This window comes from Saccostrea cucullata, unplaced genomic scaffold (genome assembly GCF_032062105.1).
Source record: "Saccostrea cucullata isolate Sc308-1 unplaced genomic scaffold, CSIRO_AGI_Scuc_v1 ctg2892, whole genome shotgun sequence".
Classification (NCBI taxonomy): Eukaryota; Metazoa; Mollusca; class Bivalvia; order Ostreida; family Ostreidae; genus Saccostrea; species Saccostrea cuccullata.
The window spans coordinates 66,914-83,293 of NW_026924588.1; the positions used below are offsets into that span (position 1 = coordinate 66,914).

The 16,380-nt window shown below is 34.9% G+C and overlaps 1 protein-coding gene across 4 annotated transcripts in view; it reads left to right on the forward strand.

The window, feature by feature from the left end:
- The window catches only part of LOC134266779 (serine-rich adhesin for platelets-like), a 29,078-nt gene extending 14,921 nt beyond the window's left edge, over positions 1–14,157 (forward strand). The window contains exons 13-16 of one of the 4 annotated variants that reach the window (XM_062749007.1): positions 320–1,579; positions 1,872–1,901; positions 2,036–2,341; positions 13,191–14,157. In XM_062749007.1, the coding sequence (XP_062604991.1) occupies positions 320–1,579; positions 1,872–1,901; positions 2,036–2,341; positions 13,191–13,673 (2,079 nt within the window). In that variant the 3' untranslated portion in view covers positions 13,674–14,157. Of the gene's footprint in view, positions 1–319; positions 1,580–1,871; positions 1,902–2,035; positions 2,342–4,380; positions 4,983–8,839; positions 9,424–13,190 lie in introns of those variants that run through there. The other 3 variants (XM_062749010.1, XM_062749009.1, XM_062749008.1) reach the window with 3 other exon arrangements.
- Positions 14,158–16,380: the final 2,223 nt, after the last annotated feature.

The window sequence follows — 16,380 nt, forward strand, 5'->3', positions numbered from 1 at the left end:
TGAATTATATTCAACACAAATTTTATATATAATTTTTAAAATCTAAAAAACAGAAACATATTAATGACTGGTTTAAATAAGTTAAGACTGATAAACCTTCTGTTTTAGACGCTATTTTTATGGTAAAAGAAATAATACACAGCAAAATAGATGAGATTTTGGAAATAAAAACCAAACCCGACCTGAATTAATTGTTCCAATTTCACTTCTATTACAATTGAGACAACTCTATCAAATCACTAATAGTATACCTTCAGAGTAAAATGCTATGACCGTACAAATAGAATCTAATATATAAAACAGTCACTTTCATTTCCAGAAAAAAACAAATTCTCCTGAGAAAAATAACCCAACACAAGAAAATGTCAATGTGGAGATGGAAAATTCTATATCTGGATCACTAGATCAACGTTCAGAAGAAGAAGAAGACCAGGAGGATGTGACAAGCGAGGGCATTGTGTCCAGTGAACTGTGTGGTGAAAACAATATCTCAGTGATTCAAGAGCAACAGCTGTGTCAGAATGTGGAACCCAGTGTTGAGGCTTCTGCTATCCAACCTGAAAAAGATACATCAGGATCATCTACCACAAATATTCCTGATTCTGAAATGACTGAGCAGGTTGAAACTCATAATCTTTTAGGAACATCAGAAAAAGATACAAGTACATCGTCTGTATCCAATATTCCAGGGACAAAGTCACAGGAGAGTGATGCTGGGACTACTACACTGGACAAACAGTTAGAGACTCAGAAGTTGTTGGCCACAGCTTTCTTGCATTCACTCAACATACTTGGACCACAGACTTCTGCTCAAGGCAGTGGCTCAGTTGTTCCACAGCTTAGTGGATCAGCTCAGGAGATGATGAGGAACATATTGGAGCTATGTCAGACTCCAACACAAAATCCTTCTACTCCAACCAAAAGCCAAGCAGAGGAACCAAAGTCTGGAGAAAGCTTGGTGTCTCCCTCAGGGGTAAATACCAGTATGACAACTCCAAAACCATCAACAGTTGTATTAGGTAATCAGAACTGTGATGCACATGGAAGTGAAATAGCTGTTGGTCAACTTGGGAAGCTTTCACAGACTAAAATATCAGATTCGGCATTTTTGAATGCTGGTACGTCTTCCATTGCACAGAGTTCATCATCATCCTCATCCAAAGCTGTTTCCAGCACTATATCTAAAGAACAGGCAAACAATTCTGTGATAGCTTCTGTGCCTTCAGAAGTGCCTGAGGTAGCAGCATCATCCACCAATGTTTCAAATACATGTCGTTCTAGTATGAATCAAACAATAGGGACTGTATCTACTAAGTTGACAAAGACTCCCAAAAAACAAACCTCAGCCTCTAAAAGCTGTAGTACCCCATCAAAGTCCAAATCAAAAGTGAAGGGAAAATCTACACCTTCATCCAATGTGCCTGAAGAGCCAATGACTCCAAGATACAGTACACGTAAAAGGACCGCCAACAAGATTGTACAGAAACTAGCTGAGGAGGAGAATGAGTCAGACATGGCTGACGTGAACGATGACAGTGATAATGATCCCAACTGGGAGGAAACAGAGAAAAAGAAAAAAGTAAGTCCTCATGTGTGGGTGTCCTGTGTATGAGAGAGTGGAAGATAGAGAGAGAGAGAGAGAGAGAGAGAGAGAGAGAGAGTACTAAATTTCGGATTAAATGCTATGTATTGTGTTGTTTAAGATTAGAGGTGGTGTATTTTTCCACAGTTTAATATCCTTTTGAATCTGCATAGGACAATCCTATCTAGATTTTAGTGTATATAAAATCATCTATAAAAACTTCAGTGGACTTTGAGAAATTTAAAAATAAAAAAGGAATTAATATAAGTATTTATTTTTTTTAATGCAGTCATCCCACAGCCACAGGATTTCCAGAGAGGTGAGATTTAATTGTTTATTGCTAACAACAAGGGAAAATTCATTTGTAAATTTCTACTTAATATTGTTAAGTAAACTTCAAATTACAGAAATTTAAGGAATTCTGTGCAAAAAATTTGTTGATCTTTTTTCTAGGAGTCCGACTCGGATGTTTCAATGGATTCTGATAATTTTTTTGATTCTGAGGAAGATGATGAAGCTTTTGATGATGATGTTGTTGATGAAAAAGGGCAGGAAGATTCTGCACCTTCATTGGATGGGCCTTACACTAACGATTTCAAACGAAAAATAATCTTGTATGCTGAAAAACATGGCAACAACCAAACTGCTGTTAGATTTCATGTTGACAAGGAATTGGTTTGGAATTGGAGGGAAGAGAAGAACACGATATTTTCTGTGAAAGGATCCTCAGCAAATGATGTTCACATAGCCGGGTCAGAGGTAAACAACACAGAACAACAAATATGGCCACCTATAAAAAACTGTTTGGTTGTGCTCTCCCAATAGACTAGCTTGAAATGCTTCATCTCAAAATTGTTTTACACCTCCATGGAAAATTTATCTATGCATTCTAGTAAAAAGATTGTGAAATTTCGGCATTTAAATTGAAATTTTTTGAAGGGGGGGGGGGGCATTTACCACATATCTGTAACCTCCCTAATATTTTCATCCTTAGTGGGGAGAGGGGAGAGCATGTGTCCTCTTCAAAAGGAGCTACAATGTACCTTAAATCTAGAAATTTTTGATGTTATAAATTTTTATTAAATTTGTGAGTTCATTGCATTCGCAAAAATATTTTTCTTAAAAATAAATTACCAATAAGAAAATGTAAACAAAGCAGTGGTCATTCGCAAAATTAATCAACAGTATTTTGACCCAAATTCGCAAAATAAAATCGACGTAAAATTTTCCAGATTTACGGTATTTGTTATAATTTTAAGATATTTTCTCTTCAACCGAATATTGCTTAAGTCCATTACCTGACAGTCCTTTAAAATTGACTCAAATATTAGACCATATAAAGAGATATAGTGGGATGCACATCACTCTAAACATTTTTATCTCAAGATTTAAAAAATCCATAACAATATCTTTTGATCCGCCTGTACATGCGTTCTTGTACCTTCACGGACATTTAAACAAAAGTTCATTGACGAGGAACAAATGAGAAGAAGCCTTGGGATTACTCAGGTGAGCATTAATTTAGGTCTTATATTCAATTTAAAAAATCCAAATTTTTAGCTCACCTGAGCCAAAGGCCTGAGTGACCTTTTCTGATCAAATTGTTCATTCTCCTGTTGCTGTCCTTTCAATTTAATCTTCTTCCTCGGAACCTATAGGCCAATCTCAACCTAACTTGGTACAGTGTATCATTTTGGTACTGCCAAGCAACATTTGCTGCATCTTATTCTAACAATTATATATTATAGTTAAAATTTATAGAATGATGACTTTTCATGCACAAACATTAAGGTTAGCAAGCTAAGCATTATAAGCAAAGTTTAAATTGTAGACAGAGGACTCCAGCATTATTTATTTTATAGTAACTGTTGTTATACACACATGATGGATGACACAAAAAGAAAATACTTTGACATTTCCCAAATCATATCATTGCATTCATGTTGTCCAATTGTAAGAAAACTGACTTTTGAAGAATGTCTGTGTCTTTTATTGTCCTTTTGTTAAAAATAGGTTCCATTAGGTTAATTTGAATCGATGCCAGAAGTTTTTTTATATCATGGTCAATCTGGTCATATATTGACAGATTTATATTGATGTACCTTTAGTTTCAATTCCTGGGAATTTTTTTAAAAAAGCAAATTGTATGCAAGATTAAAATTAGCTATGTGCCCTCGCGTATATATAATTTGTATCCCCTGGCCTGGATACAAATATATCTATAGAATGTGTCACTCCTTCCAAAATCTTTCCTTACTCCTGAGCACCTTGATGAATTGCTAACTTTGAAACCTTTGAAAAGTTTTTCTCCCCCAAATGTGCCAACAATGATTGAAATATTTTTTTATCAAATTCAGATTTTTGATTTTTATCAAAAAATTTAAGATTTTTCCAGATTTTCATTCTGACTTGTTGCCAAACTCTGATTAACTTGTAACACTGGCATGAATGCATATAACCTATCTTTTCATAGGTTTGACATAGGTAAAAAATAATCAAAAAAACTTTAAAATCTGACACAACTTTAGCTGACCTCAACTTGCTTTGGATGCTGGAACTGACCTACATTTTCAAAACTAATTAATAACCAGGTAAAAATTTTTGGTACAGATCAGTCACAATGAACTTTAAGACCTAATATTTAAACAGAACTTGTTTGAATATTGTTGTCAGAATTAATACTAATTGTTAAGGAAATATGATGTGAGATTTGCATTACTTTAACTAATAACATTATTTTGTCGAGGTGAGCTTCGTAATCTTTGATTACCTATATATGATTTTTTCTTTTTATACAGCCACAACCGACAGATGATGAAATAGAACTTGCCATAACAAGATATAACCCAACTCAAAGAAGAAGCTTTACCCCGAAATTCAAACTGGAGGTCGTTAACTATGCCTTGCAGGCAGGCAACCGTGCCGCCCAGCGGAAATTCCAGGTTGGCGAAGCATCGGTCCGTTACTGGAGAAAACAGCAGAAAAAACTTGAAAACTGCAAAACAGACAAAAGGAGACTCACCCCATGTCGTAGCATGTGGCCCGACCTGGAGGCCTTGTTGAAAAGTTGGATTTTGGAACAAAAAGAGTGGGGAACTGTTCTTTCTATTCATCACATGTGTGAAAAGTCCAAGGAGTTTGCCGAGATGTTGAAAATTGAGGGATTTCGGGGATCTAGGGAATGGGTAGTAAGATTTCTGTTCAGGAACAAAATTTCATTGAAGCATGTTAAAATGCTGAGAAGATCGAAAAATTGTCGAGTAGATTATGAAAATGAATGATGTTGAAAATTGAGGGATTTCGTGAATAAATTGCCTGGGTGAGAAGGTTTTTATGTAAAAATGAATGATTAGACTGAAATGTTTTCTGCATGTGTTGTTGGTATAGAGATGTAACTTTGGATTTCTGTTCAGGAACAAAATTTCATTGAAGCATGTTAAAATGCTGAGAAGATCGAAAAATTGTCGAGTAGATTGGGAAAATGAATGATGTTGAAAATTGAGGGATTAGTACAATTCTCTGTTATCCTTGGACTTTCAGTAAGGCATGGTATTCTCGATGTTACAAAAAATTTTGTCTGAAGTTTACACAGCCTTTCATTCACTGTTGAAATATACATTCCAACAAAAGTCAACACGTTTATCAAAGATCCAATGATAGTGTTTCATACAGCAGAGAGATGGGGCTTAAGTTGAATTAATTTCTTAACCAATAAAAATCTTTTTTGCCATTTGAGAGATGTTAATTACGTAATGTCAAGAAGGTCACACACCTACTGAAAATCCATGGTTAACTGAGAATCGTACTTATTCTTAAGATTTCATAAACGCAAGATGAAACTTTTGATTTTATCATGTTTGATACTAATTTTTGGCAGGCAAATTATATGCTACATGTAACATCACAAAAAAAGTCAAGTTTTTTGTTTTTAGCTCACCTGAGCCGAAGGCTCAAGTGAGCTTTTCTGATCAAAATTTGTCCGTTGTCTGTCGTCGTTGTCGTTGTTGTCGTCGTTGTCGTAAACTTTTCACATTTTCATCTTCTTCTCAAGAAACACTGGGCCAATTTCAACCAAACTTGGCACAAAGTATCCTTGGGTGAAGGGGAATCAAGTTTGTTCAGATGAAGGGCCACGCCCCCTTCCAAGGGGAGATAATTATGAATTTGTGAAAAATTTATGACATTTTTAAAAAATCTTCTTCTCCAGAACCGCTGGGCCAGGAAAGATGAAACTCATGTGGAAGCATCCTCAGGTAGTGTAGATTCAAGTTTGTTCAAATCATGACCCCCGGGGCAAGGGTGGGGCCAAAATGGCCGACCCAAGTTTTACATAGGAATATATAGGAAGAATCTTTAAAAATCTTTTTCTCCAGAACCACTGGGCCAGGAAAGATGAAACTCATGTGGAATCATCCTCAGGTAGAGCAGATTTAAGTTTGTTCAAATTATGACCCCCCGGGGCAAAGTTGGGGCCAAAATGGCCGACCCAAGTTTTACGTAGGAATATATAGGAAAAATCTTTAAAAATCTTCTGCTCAAGAACCACTGGGCCAGGAAAGATGAAACTCATGTGGAATCATCCTCGGGTAGTGTAGATTCAAGTTTGTTCAAATCATGACCCCCGGGGCAAGGGTGGGGCCAAAATGGCAGACCCTAGTTTTACATAGGAATATATAGGAAAAATCTTTAAAAATCTTCTTCTCAAGAACCACTAGGACAGGAAAGATGAAACTCATGTGGAATCATCCTCAGGTAGTGTAGATTCAAGTTTGTTCAAATTATGACCCCCTGGGGCAAGGGTGGGGCCAAAATGGCCGACCCAAGTTTTACGTAGGAATATATAGGAAAAATTCTTTAAAAATCTTCTACTCAAGAACCACTGGGCCAGGAAAGATGAAACTCATGTTGAATTATCCTCAGGTAGTGTAGATTCATGTTTTTTCAAATCATGACCCCCGGGGCAAGGGTGGGGCCAAAATGGCCGACCCAAGTTTTACATAGGGATATATAGGGAAACCTTTTAAAATCTTCTTTTCAAGTACTTCAAAGCTATGATTTGTGATATTTATATGGAATCATCCTCAGGTAGTGTAGATTATAGTTTGTTCAAATGATGAACGCCTGGAGGGGAGGGGGGGGGGGTGGAGTAAATTCAAGCCTGATGTGCTCAGGTGAGCGCTGTGGCCCCTGGGCCTCTTGTTTTCAATTTATGAGGGTAACTAGGGGGATCCACTGATTCAGTTGATTTGAATGATGTGTTAACTTTAAAGATGAATATCAAAACACTTGTATATCTTGAAAAATTATGAATTGGCATGCTATAATTTGCAGACATTACCAATTATTTATCACTTTAAAGTAATATTTGCTATAAAATAAAATCCACAATGTTGGAGTAGTTTTATTTAAATATTATTTCTTCATTTGTGAAATTTGTACTTTGAATGTGTTTTCCAAAATAATGTTGTTTTTTTTTTTTTTTTTTATTTTTTATGCACTTATTAAATTAAGTAGTAATGTTAAATAATATGACAAATAACTTCATTTTTTCTACCACGGAAAAATCATGTTTCAAGCATTGAACTTTTTTATGTTTTACAAATCATGCTGAAATTCCAAATTTGTGCACTGTTAAATTAATTTAGTGTGTATATATTTCAAAACATGCATATCTGAATACATGTTTATTATTTTTTTAAATAAAAATTTCATATTTAATTTGACAGTTTTATTTTTTTTCAAATTGAAAGTACATACAAAACATATGAGTTGGAATCAAATTGAAAGTGGGATGGCTAATTGAAGGGGGTGGGGGAACCTAACCAATGAAAAAAGGTTTGTTTGAACATATTTTATTGACAAGCAAAAAGATAAGAAACAAGGGAGGATTAGGGCCCCTTTATAACCCCTTGTTCCAACGCCTATGCATAACGTATCTTTCATGTACTCAAAAGATAATGATCACTTACTGTAATTTTCAATGTAAGTAATGAAACAATACAAATTGTAACTTGTAAGCAAGGCAAAGAGGGACCGATTAAAACATGGGATCAGATGTCATAAAGGAGCAAGCATTCCTTCAAATTTATCATATCCACTATACACCCTTTGTTGTGATTGGATAAACAGAGAAATCCATGGGCAAATCACCATGAAAGTTTTATGAAAGAGGTTCTACAATTCACCTCCTTAATGAATAATTTTTGCTCTAATCTAAACTTTGATAAGTAATATTTCCAAGATTTTAACAGAAACTGTAATTCTTTCGATCAGTCTGTACATGCGTTCTTGTACCTTTACGGACATTTAAACAAAAGGTCATTGACGAAGAACAAATGAGAAGAAGCCTTTGGATTACTCAGGTGAGCATTAATTTATGTCTTATCTTCAATAATAATTATATTAACAATCCAGAATTTAAGCTCACCTGAGCCAAAGGCTTGAGTGACCTTTTCTGATCCAAATTTGTTCTCTGTGTACCGTTGTCCTTGTAAACTTTTTTTTCCAATTTTATCTTCTTTCCAAGAACCACTAAGCCAATATCAACCAAACTTGGTAGAGTGTTATCATTTTGGTACTGCCAGGCAAAAATTGCTGTATCTGGTGTCAAAAGTTATACATTTACCTTTCCTATTGCTTAACTTGCTAACATTTGCACTTGAAGACTTCATCATAATAGATCATGACCATGATGACACAAAAAGAAAACATTTGAAATTTCCTATATTACTGAGTATATAATTTCAGCCATTTTGTCCCATTGTAAGATAACTAACTTTTGAAGGATGTTTTTTTTTTCTGTCTTTTATCGTCTTTTTGTTCAACAATTATTAGGACCCAGTATTTTCAACTGATTTCATGCCAAAAGTAATGATATCATAGACAAACTGGTAGTCATATACATGTATTGACAGTTTTATATTGGTGTATCTTTGTTTATAAATTCCTGAATGTTTTTAAAGCAAATTGTATGCAAGATGAAAATAAGCTTTGTGACCTCATGTTCAATGTAAGTTGTATTCCCTGGCATAGGTTTAAATCAGTCTTTAGAATGTGTCACACCTTTCAAAAACTTTCCTGACTCCTTGGCATCTCCATCTAGAGTTTTTTGCAATGGGATTCTTTCTGTCCTCTACCCACTATATATATGTTGCCTGGGTTCACGCTTCGAAGTAGTAAAAATTAAGAACTTTTCAAATCTGAAAGACAAAAAGAAAAAACAAAACTTAAAATCTGACACATTTTCCTTTTTTTCAGCGACAAATGACTGATGGTGAAGTAGAACTTGCCATAACAAGATACAACCCAATTCAAAGAAGAAGCTATACCCCGAAATTCAAACTGGAGGTCGTTAACTATGCCTTGCAGCAGGGCAACCGTGCTGCCCAACGGAAATTCCACGTGAATGAAAAATCAGTTCGTTACTGGAGGAAACAGCAGAAAAAACTCGAAAACTGCAAAGCAGACAAAAGGAAACTCACCCCGTGTCGTAGCAAGTGGCCCGATCTGGAGGCCTTGTTGAAAAGTTGGATTTTGGAACAGAAAGAGTGGGGAACTGTTCTCTCTATTAAAGTAATGTGCCAAAAGGCTGTGGAGTTTGCTGAGATGTTGAAAATTGAGGGATTTCGAGGGTCAAATAACTGGGTGGGAAAATTTCTGTTCAGGAACAAAATTTCATTGAAGCATGTTAAAATGCTGAGAAGATCGAAAAATTCTCGAGTAGATTGGGAAAATGAATGATGTAGAGGCTCTCTGCATATGTCTTTGATATAGTGATGAAATTTGGGATTTTATCTGGTTGAGGTGATGGGGAAACTGAATATTTTAGATAATTTTCTACAGGTACTTTGGTAATACATGTTGTACAATTCTCTGTTATCCTTAGACTTTTAGTAAGGCATGGTATTCTTGATGTTAAAAAAATTGTCTGAAATTTGCACAGCCTTTCATTCACTGTTAAAATATACATTCTGGTGAAAGTCAACATACTCTTATGTATCAATGATCTAATGATAGTGCTCTGTATGGCAGAGATTGATTGTATATTGTTTAACGTCCCTCTTGAGAATTTTTCACTCATATGGAGGCGTCACCGATGCCGGTGAAGGGCTTCAAATTTAGACCTATACTCGGCACTCAGGGCCATTGAGCAGTGAGGGTTCTTTATCGTGCCAACGCCTACCGTGACACGGGACCTACGTTTTTAAGGTCATATCCGAAAGACCCGTGACTTTCACTTCTAGTGCCGAGCGCTTGGCGAAGGAACAGTCACTACCTTTGTTTACGTCTCAGGTATGATGCGGCGCCGTGATCGAGAATCAAACCCGGGCCTACCGATCTCGAAGCGAACGCTCTACCACTAGGCTACCGTGACCGGTGTATGGCAGAGATTTGGGGCATAAGTTGTCTCATCATTGTCAACAACAATCTAAGGTTTCTGATTTTCTCAATTTTTTAACCAATGAGAGTCTACTCCCCATTTGAGAGATGTTGATTACGTAGTGTCGAGAAAGTCACGCCCTACTGAAAAGTCCAAGGTTAACTGAGAATCCTACTAAAGATATGATAAACGCAAAATGAGACTTTCGATTTTACCATGTTTGAAACTAATTTTTGGCAGGCAAATTACGTGCTCCATGTAACAGCTGTAAAAAAAAAAAAATCAGGATTTTTTTTTTAATTTATGAAGGTAAATAGTGGATATCCAGTGATTCTGTTCCTTTAAATAATGTGTTTGGATGAATTTTAAAAACACGTTTGTTTATTTTGAAAAATTATGAATTAACATATTATTATTTGCAGACTTTACCATTTTATTAATCACTTTAGAGTAATATTTGCTTCAAAATAAAATCAACGATCTTGGAGTAGTTTTAAAAAATGTTATTTCTTTCACTTACTTGTAAAATGTGAAGAATATTGTATGTGTTCTCCACAATAATGTTTTTTTTTTTATACGACTTTAATTAAATTTTAAGTATTAATGACAAATAACATTATTTTTTCTAACAATTAAAGAATCGTGTTTCAAACATTGAACTTTTTTTTCGTTTTACATATCATGCTGAAATTCCAAATCTGTGTACTGATAAATGAATTTACTGTGTATATATTTCAAAACATGCATATTTGAATACATGTTTGTTATTTTTTTTAAATAAAAATTTCAAATTAAATTTAATAGTTTTATTTTTTTCAAATTGAAAGTACATACAAAACATATGAGTTGGAATCAAATTGAAAGTGGGATGGCTAATTGAAGGGGGGTGGGGGGTCCTAACCAATGAAAAAAGGTTTGTTTGAACATATTTTATTGACAAGCAAAAGGATAAGAAACAAGGGGGGGATTAGGGCCCCTTTATAACCCTCTTGTTCCGACGCCTATGCATAACGTATCTTTCATGTACTCAAAAGATAATGATCACTTACTGTACTTTTCAATGTACATGTTATGAAACAATACAAGTTGTACTAGCAAGGCAAAGAAGGACCAATTAAAACATGGAATCAGATGTCATAAAGGAGTAAGCATTTCTTCAAATTTATCATATCCACCGTACACACTTTGTTGTGATTGGATAAACAGAGAAATCCAAAGACAAATTACCATGAAAGTTTGTATGAAAGAAGTTCTGCTTGCAGTTTACCTCCTTAATGAATATTCTATACTCAATCATAACTTACAGTCGTTTCATTTATATTTTCTTCAAAGCAATATTAAGTGTTTCATTAAACCAATGAAAAAAACACTGAAAAATTTACCAACGAAAAAAGGTCAATCCAATTTTCGAAGCAAATTAATATGTATATCTTTGGAAATACTGAGTAAAGGGGGGGGGGCTATACAATCAAACAATTAATCAATATACATGTAATGAAACTATACAAGTTGTTAGCAAGGCAAAGAAGGACCACTGAAAACATGGGATCAGAAGTAATAAATTCTGTTGTTTTGAAAGAAAATAAATTACCGTATAGCGGGTTGTTTTAGCGGGGTACTGGTACTTATTTTGGCGTTACGATCGTAGCCCATTTAAATTTTACGCCAAAATTATTGGTATACCTTTGAGCAGGCAAAACTCCTAATTTTACACCTGTCAAGATAACCCGCTAAACGATATTATAGTAGCACAACAAAATAGGAAAACCTGATTGATTACGCTTTAACTTTTTAAATTCCACCAAACATTTACTGAAATCACACCCTTGAACTGAAAGGGGAATTTAAGGCAGGTCTGGAATTAACGTATTTTTTAAGAAGGGTGTATTGATATTCTTTAACAGGAATGTTGTGCAAGATAAGAATCTTTCATGAAACATTTTAGATTTGTCATGTTATAGTCCGAAAAATCTGGCGTTTTCCAGGCTTTTTTACGATGGCGCCGGTTGTGACGTTTTCCTGGCATGTAAAATATCAAAATCGTAAAAATGCCTGTAAAACGCCAGATTTTTCGGACTAGTCATGTTAGTGTGTGAGAAAATTCAGCATGAAACAATGCATGAGTACTTACTTTTCTGCAAAGCAAAGGAGAAGGGGGGGGGGGGGTACATACAATCATTTAACATGTTCAGTTGGGCTCCAAGCTGCAGATCTGTAGTTATGGTTTCATATATTTGTCTTTGACCATAACGCTACAGATCCCGTGATGCAATAAAGGTGTAATTTACGGCGCAATATTTTTTGCGCACTTTTATTTACCTTTCACTCCCCAATTCTAAACACATTCTGTAGCCAATATGTATATTTTTTCTGTAGTCCGTCCGTCTGTAAACTTTTCACATTTTCAATTTCCTCTCAAGAACCATCGGGGAAATTTTAACCAGACTTGGTACAAAGCATCCTTAGATGAAGGGGAATTTAAATTATTTAAATGGACCAAGTCCCCTCAGAAGGGGAGATAATCAAGAAAAGACAAGGAAGGGTGGGGTCATTAAAAAATCTCAAGAACCACTGGCCCAAAACAGCCGATGGAAACATCCTGGGGTAGTGTAGATTCTAAATTGTTAAAGTTATGACCCCAGGGGGTAGGGTGGGGCCACAATAGGGAATCCAAGTTTTACATATAAATATATAGAAAAAATCTTTTAAAATCTTCTCAAGAACCAGAGTAATTGAAACTCATGTTGAAGCATCCTGGGGAAGTGTAGATTCTTAATTGTTAAAATCTTGACCCCCCAGGGATAGGCAGGGCCACAATATGGAAGTTTTATGTAGAAATATATAGGAAAAATCTGGAAAATCAGGGCCATAAAAGTTGAAATTCATGTTGAAGCATCCTGGAGTAGTGTAGATTCTAAATTCTTAAAATCAAGACGGGTTGGTGCCTGGTGGTGGGTAAGGGGGGGGGGGGAGGGGGGGGGGGTAGGGGGTCACAATAGATATAAGGGGAAACCTGGTAAAAAAAACTGCATCACCAAAGTTACTCAGGTGAGCAATGTGGCCCATGGGCATCTTGTTTGATGAGGGCGACGCCCATTCTTATTTTCTTGTATGATACATATATATATTAATTAACCATTAGAAAAGAAATTCAAGAACAGGTACCATGTATATCCCCTCCTTACAATATTTAATCTCTTTTCATGTAATAGTTTATTTGTTTTTCAGCTTCAGATAACAGATGCGGAGATAGACAATGCTATATCAAACCTCAGGTCAGTACAAAGAAGAAGCTTCACCTCGCAATTCAAACTGGAGGTCGTGAACTACGCCATTCAGACAAACAATATGGCCGCTCAGCGAAGGTACGGAGTGGGTGAGAAACTTGTTCGTTACTGGAGAAAACAGAAAACCAATCTTGAAAATAGTAAAAAGAACTTAAAGAAGCTTAAACCTGGCCGATCTGACTGGCCTGATCTTGATGCTTTGTTGAGGAGTTGGTCTTTTGAACAAATTGAGTGGGGGAATGTATTGTCTGTGGAGATCATACGCCAAAAGGCAATTGAGTTTGCAGAGATGTTGAAAATTGACGATTTCAGTGGGTGTGTGACATGGGTGGCTAGGTTTTTGAAGAGGAATAAAATTTCATTGAGGGGCCTTGAAAAGGAGAGAAAGCAGAAATTGAATGGAGGAGATAATGGACAGAAATAAATGATGCTTCAATGTCCCTTTCCGAGACCTACTCACCTTTACATGTATGATGCATGTACATATACATGTACCACGAGAAAAATATTACAGTTCTCAGGTTAGCTTGGACTTTCAGTAAGGCGTGACTTTCTCGGCGCTACGTAATGGCAAATACTAGTAGATTCTCATTGGTTAAGACATTAATAACATCAGGAACTTTAAAAAAATTTTGTTGACAAATGATTGGACGACTTATGCCCCACCTCTGTGACGTGAGAGAACTTTTAATTTGCTATTTGCTACACCAGTTGACATTCGGCCGAATTACAATCCTATGTAAATTTTAACAGTGAAGGAAAACTATGTAAATTTCATAAGCTAATTAGGAAACGTCAAGAGTGCCACGTCTTACTGAAAGTCCAAACTAAACTGGAAATGGTCCTAAAATAAAACTTTGGCAATAAGTCAAGAACAGCAAAAATTTTAGGTGGGTTTCTCAAAACCTAGCTCTGAAGAAATTTTGGAAAAACAGAAGTCATCTTGCAGCTTTTTCAAGAGGGTTATAACAGCAATACTAAAAAAAAAATGATAAAAATATCATGCTTACTAGTTTTAAAAGTCAATTTTAATTTATAAACTAGGGTATTTTTAAAGTAGAATTTCCGTTTTTAAAAGGTACATATAATTACATGTTACTTGTAAAAGATTTTGACAGACTACTAGCATATTTGTGTCATTTGCAATGTTTGTTGTACAGTTTAATGTGTTTTCTCGATCAATTTGTCGGATAAATTTGTGATCAATATCGTGTGAGGTGTGTGTGTGTGTGTGTGTGGTGGTGGGGGGTCTTGATACAATTGTATATTAATATAAGATATTGCATTCAACAATGTTAATATGAACTTGGATTTTCTTAAATTGAACGTATTATTAAACATGCCGCTTATGTGTAGACGACTTTTCTTAGCTTTAGAAGCACATGCATTGAGGAATCATGTTTTAAACAAAGAAAATGTAACAATTTAATTCTATGCAAATCATGTTGAAATTCCAGATGATTTAAAGTACCAATAGATGATTGTGTTTCTCATATTTTATTAATATGAAAGAGGTACACTGTTGGGGTACCATATATTTTTCTACAGTCATTTTATTTTACAATAAAAGGATTCATTTTGATCATTGTTTTTGTTCTTAAATAAAGGGACATGGGCAAAGTTTCAACAGGTTTTTTTAAAACCAATTTTAATGTAAAGACGATTCTCATGATCATGCAGCAAAAATTCAACTTCATTTGTTGATTTATAAAGGAGATACAGAACTTAAATTTAAAGTCTTCGTAATGTAAATTTACAAAGCTCAATGTGCCTTGTTTTTGTTTACACATATAGAAAATATATTTACCCGGTATAACAAACGAGATTCAGCAAATCGCTAGAAATGTCTACTACATTTTCATCTTCATTTGTTGATTTATAAAGGAGATACATGAAGGTGCATGATTTTAAGAACGTAGAATCTACACTACGTCGGGAAGCTTCCACATAAATTTCAACTTTTCACGCTCAGTGGGTCAAGAGAAAAGATTTTTATAAGTTTTCCTTATTATATTTCCATGTCCTAGTGTGGCCCAACCCTATTCTCTGGGTCATGGTTTGAACAATGTAGAATATCTACACTAGACCAAGATGCTTTCACATATGTTTCGGCTTTTCTGATCTCGTGGTTCCTGTTGAGATTTTTTTTTTAATGACCCCATCTTGTTTTTCTTGATTATTTCCCCTTTGAGAAGTGGGTAAACTTTACCCTTAAGCAATTTAAACTCCCTTTACCCAAGAGTACTTTGTACCAATTTATTACTAATTCATTGAAATATAAAAACAGGTCGGCTAAAAATGGAGCAAAGTTGGTGCCCATTGAAATCCCAAAAATCGGTTTGTTGGTTTTGAATCCACTTTTGATTAAGAAAAATTGTTCATAATGCAAACAGTATGTTTAAACATAGGTAATCTAAGATTACGAAGCTTACCTCCAGGAATGTTATCAGTTAAATGTAGGTCAGATTCAGCAGTTACTTGGGAATGGACCTGCTCCAAAAACTTTAACCTGGTCACTCATCTGGAAAATGTAAAACAGAACAGCAACCTAAGCAAAATTTTGTGTTTATATCTAGATGCATCATCCATTAAAAAATTTTGCTTAAAATTTAGCTATTTTAAATTGAATTTAAATGGACAAATGCTCCAAAATTTTGCTTTAACCAAAATTAAGCAAAAGTTAGATTGGCTTGAAATTTTGACTTAAGTCTGTTCAAGATGAGGTAAAAATCACTTGGCTATTAAGTGTCAGTGCAATATATAAGTGTCAATGAATTATAAATATGTTTGTTATCAACTTCTCTGTTTTACTGTACCTCCCAAAAGCTGTTTTTTCTTCCTCAAGGCAAAAAAAAAAAAAATCAAATTTTGCTCTTTAATTTTTTTATTCTGATCTTTAAAAGATTTCAGTCAATGCATACACATAAACAGTGATATTATGTATTTTTAAAATACAAGGTGATATGACCTATGGTTGATAAATGACAATGCAATGATTATATGATCAGTAAGTTTTTTTCCTTAAAAAATGTTCCTGCATTGGTACTATCAGTCAACCCTTTCATGACAAATCCTTAATTACTTTAAGTAAAGCAAAAAGTTTGTACTAATACAAGCTTTCTAATCTTTAT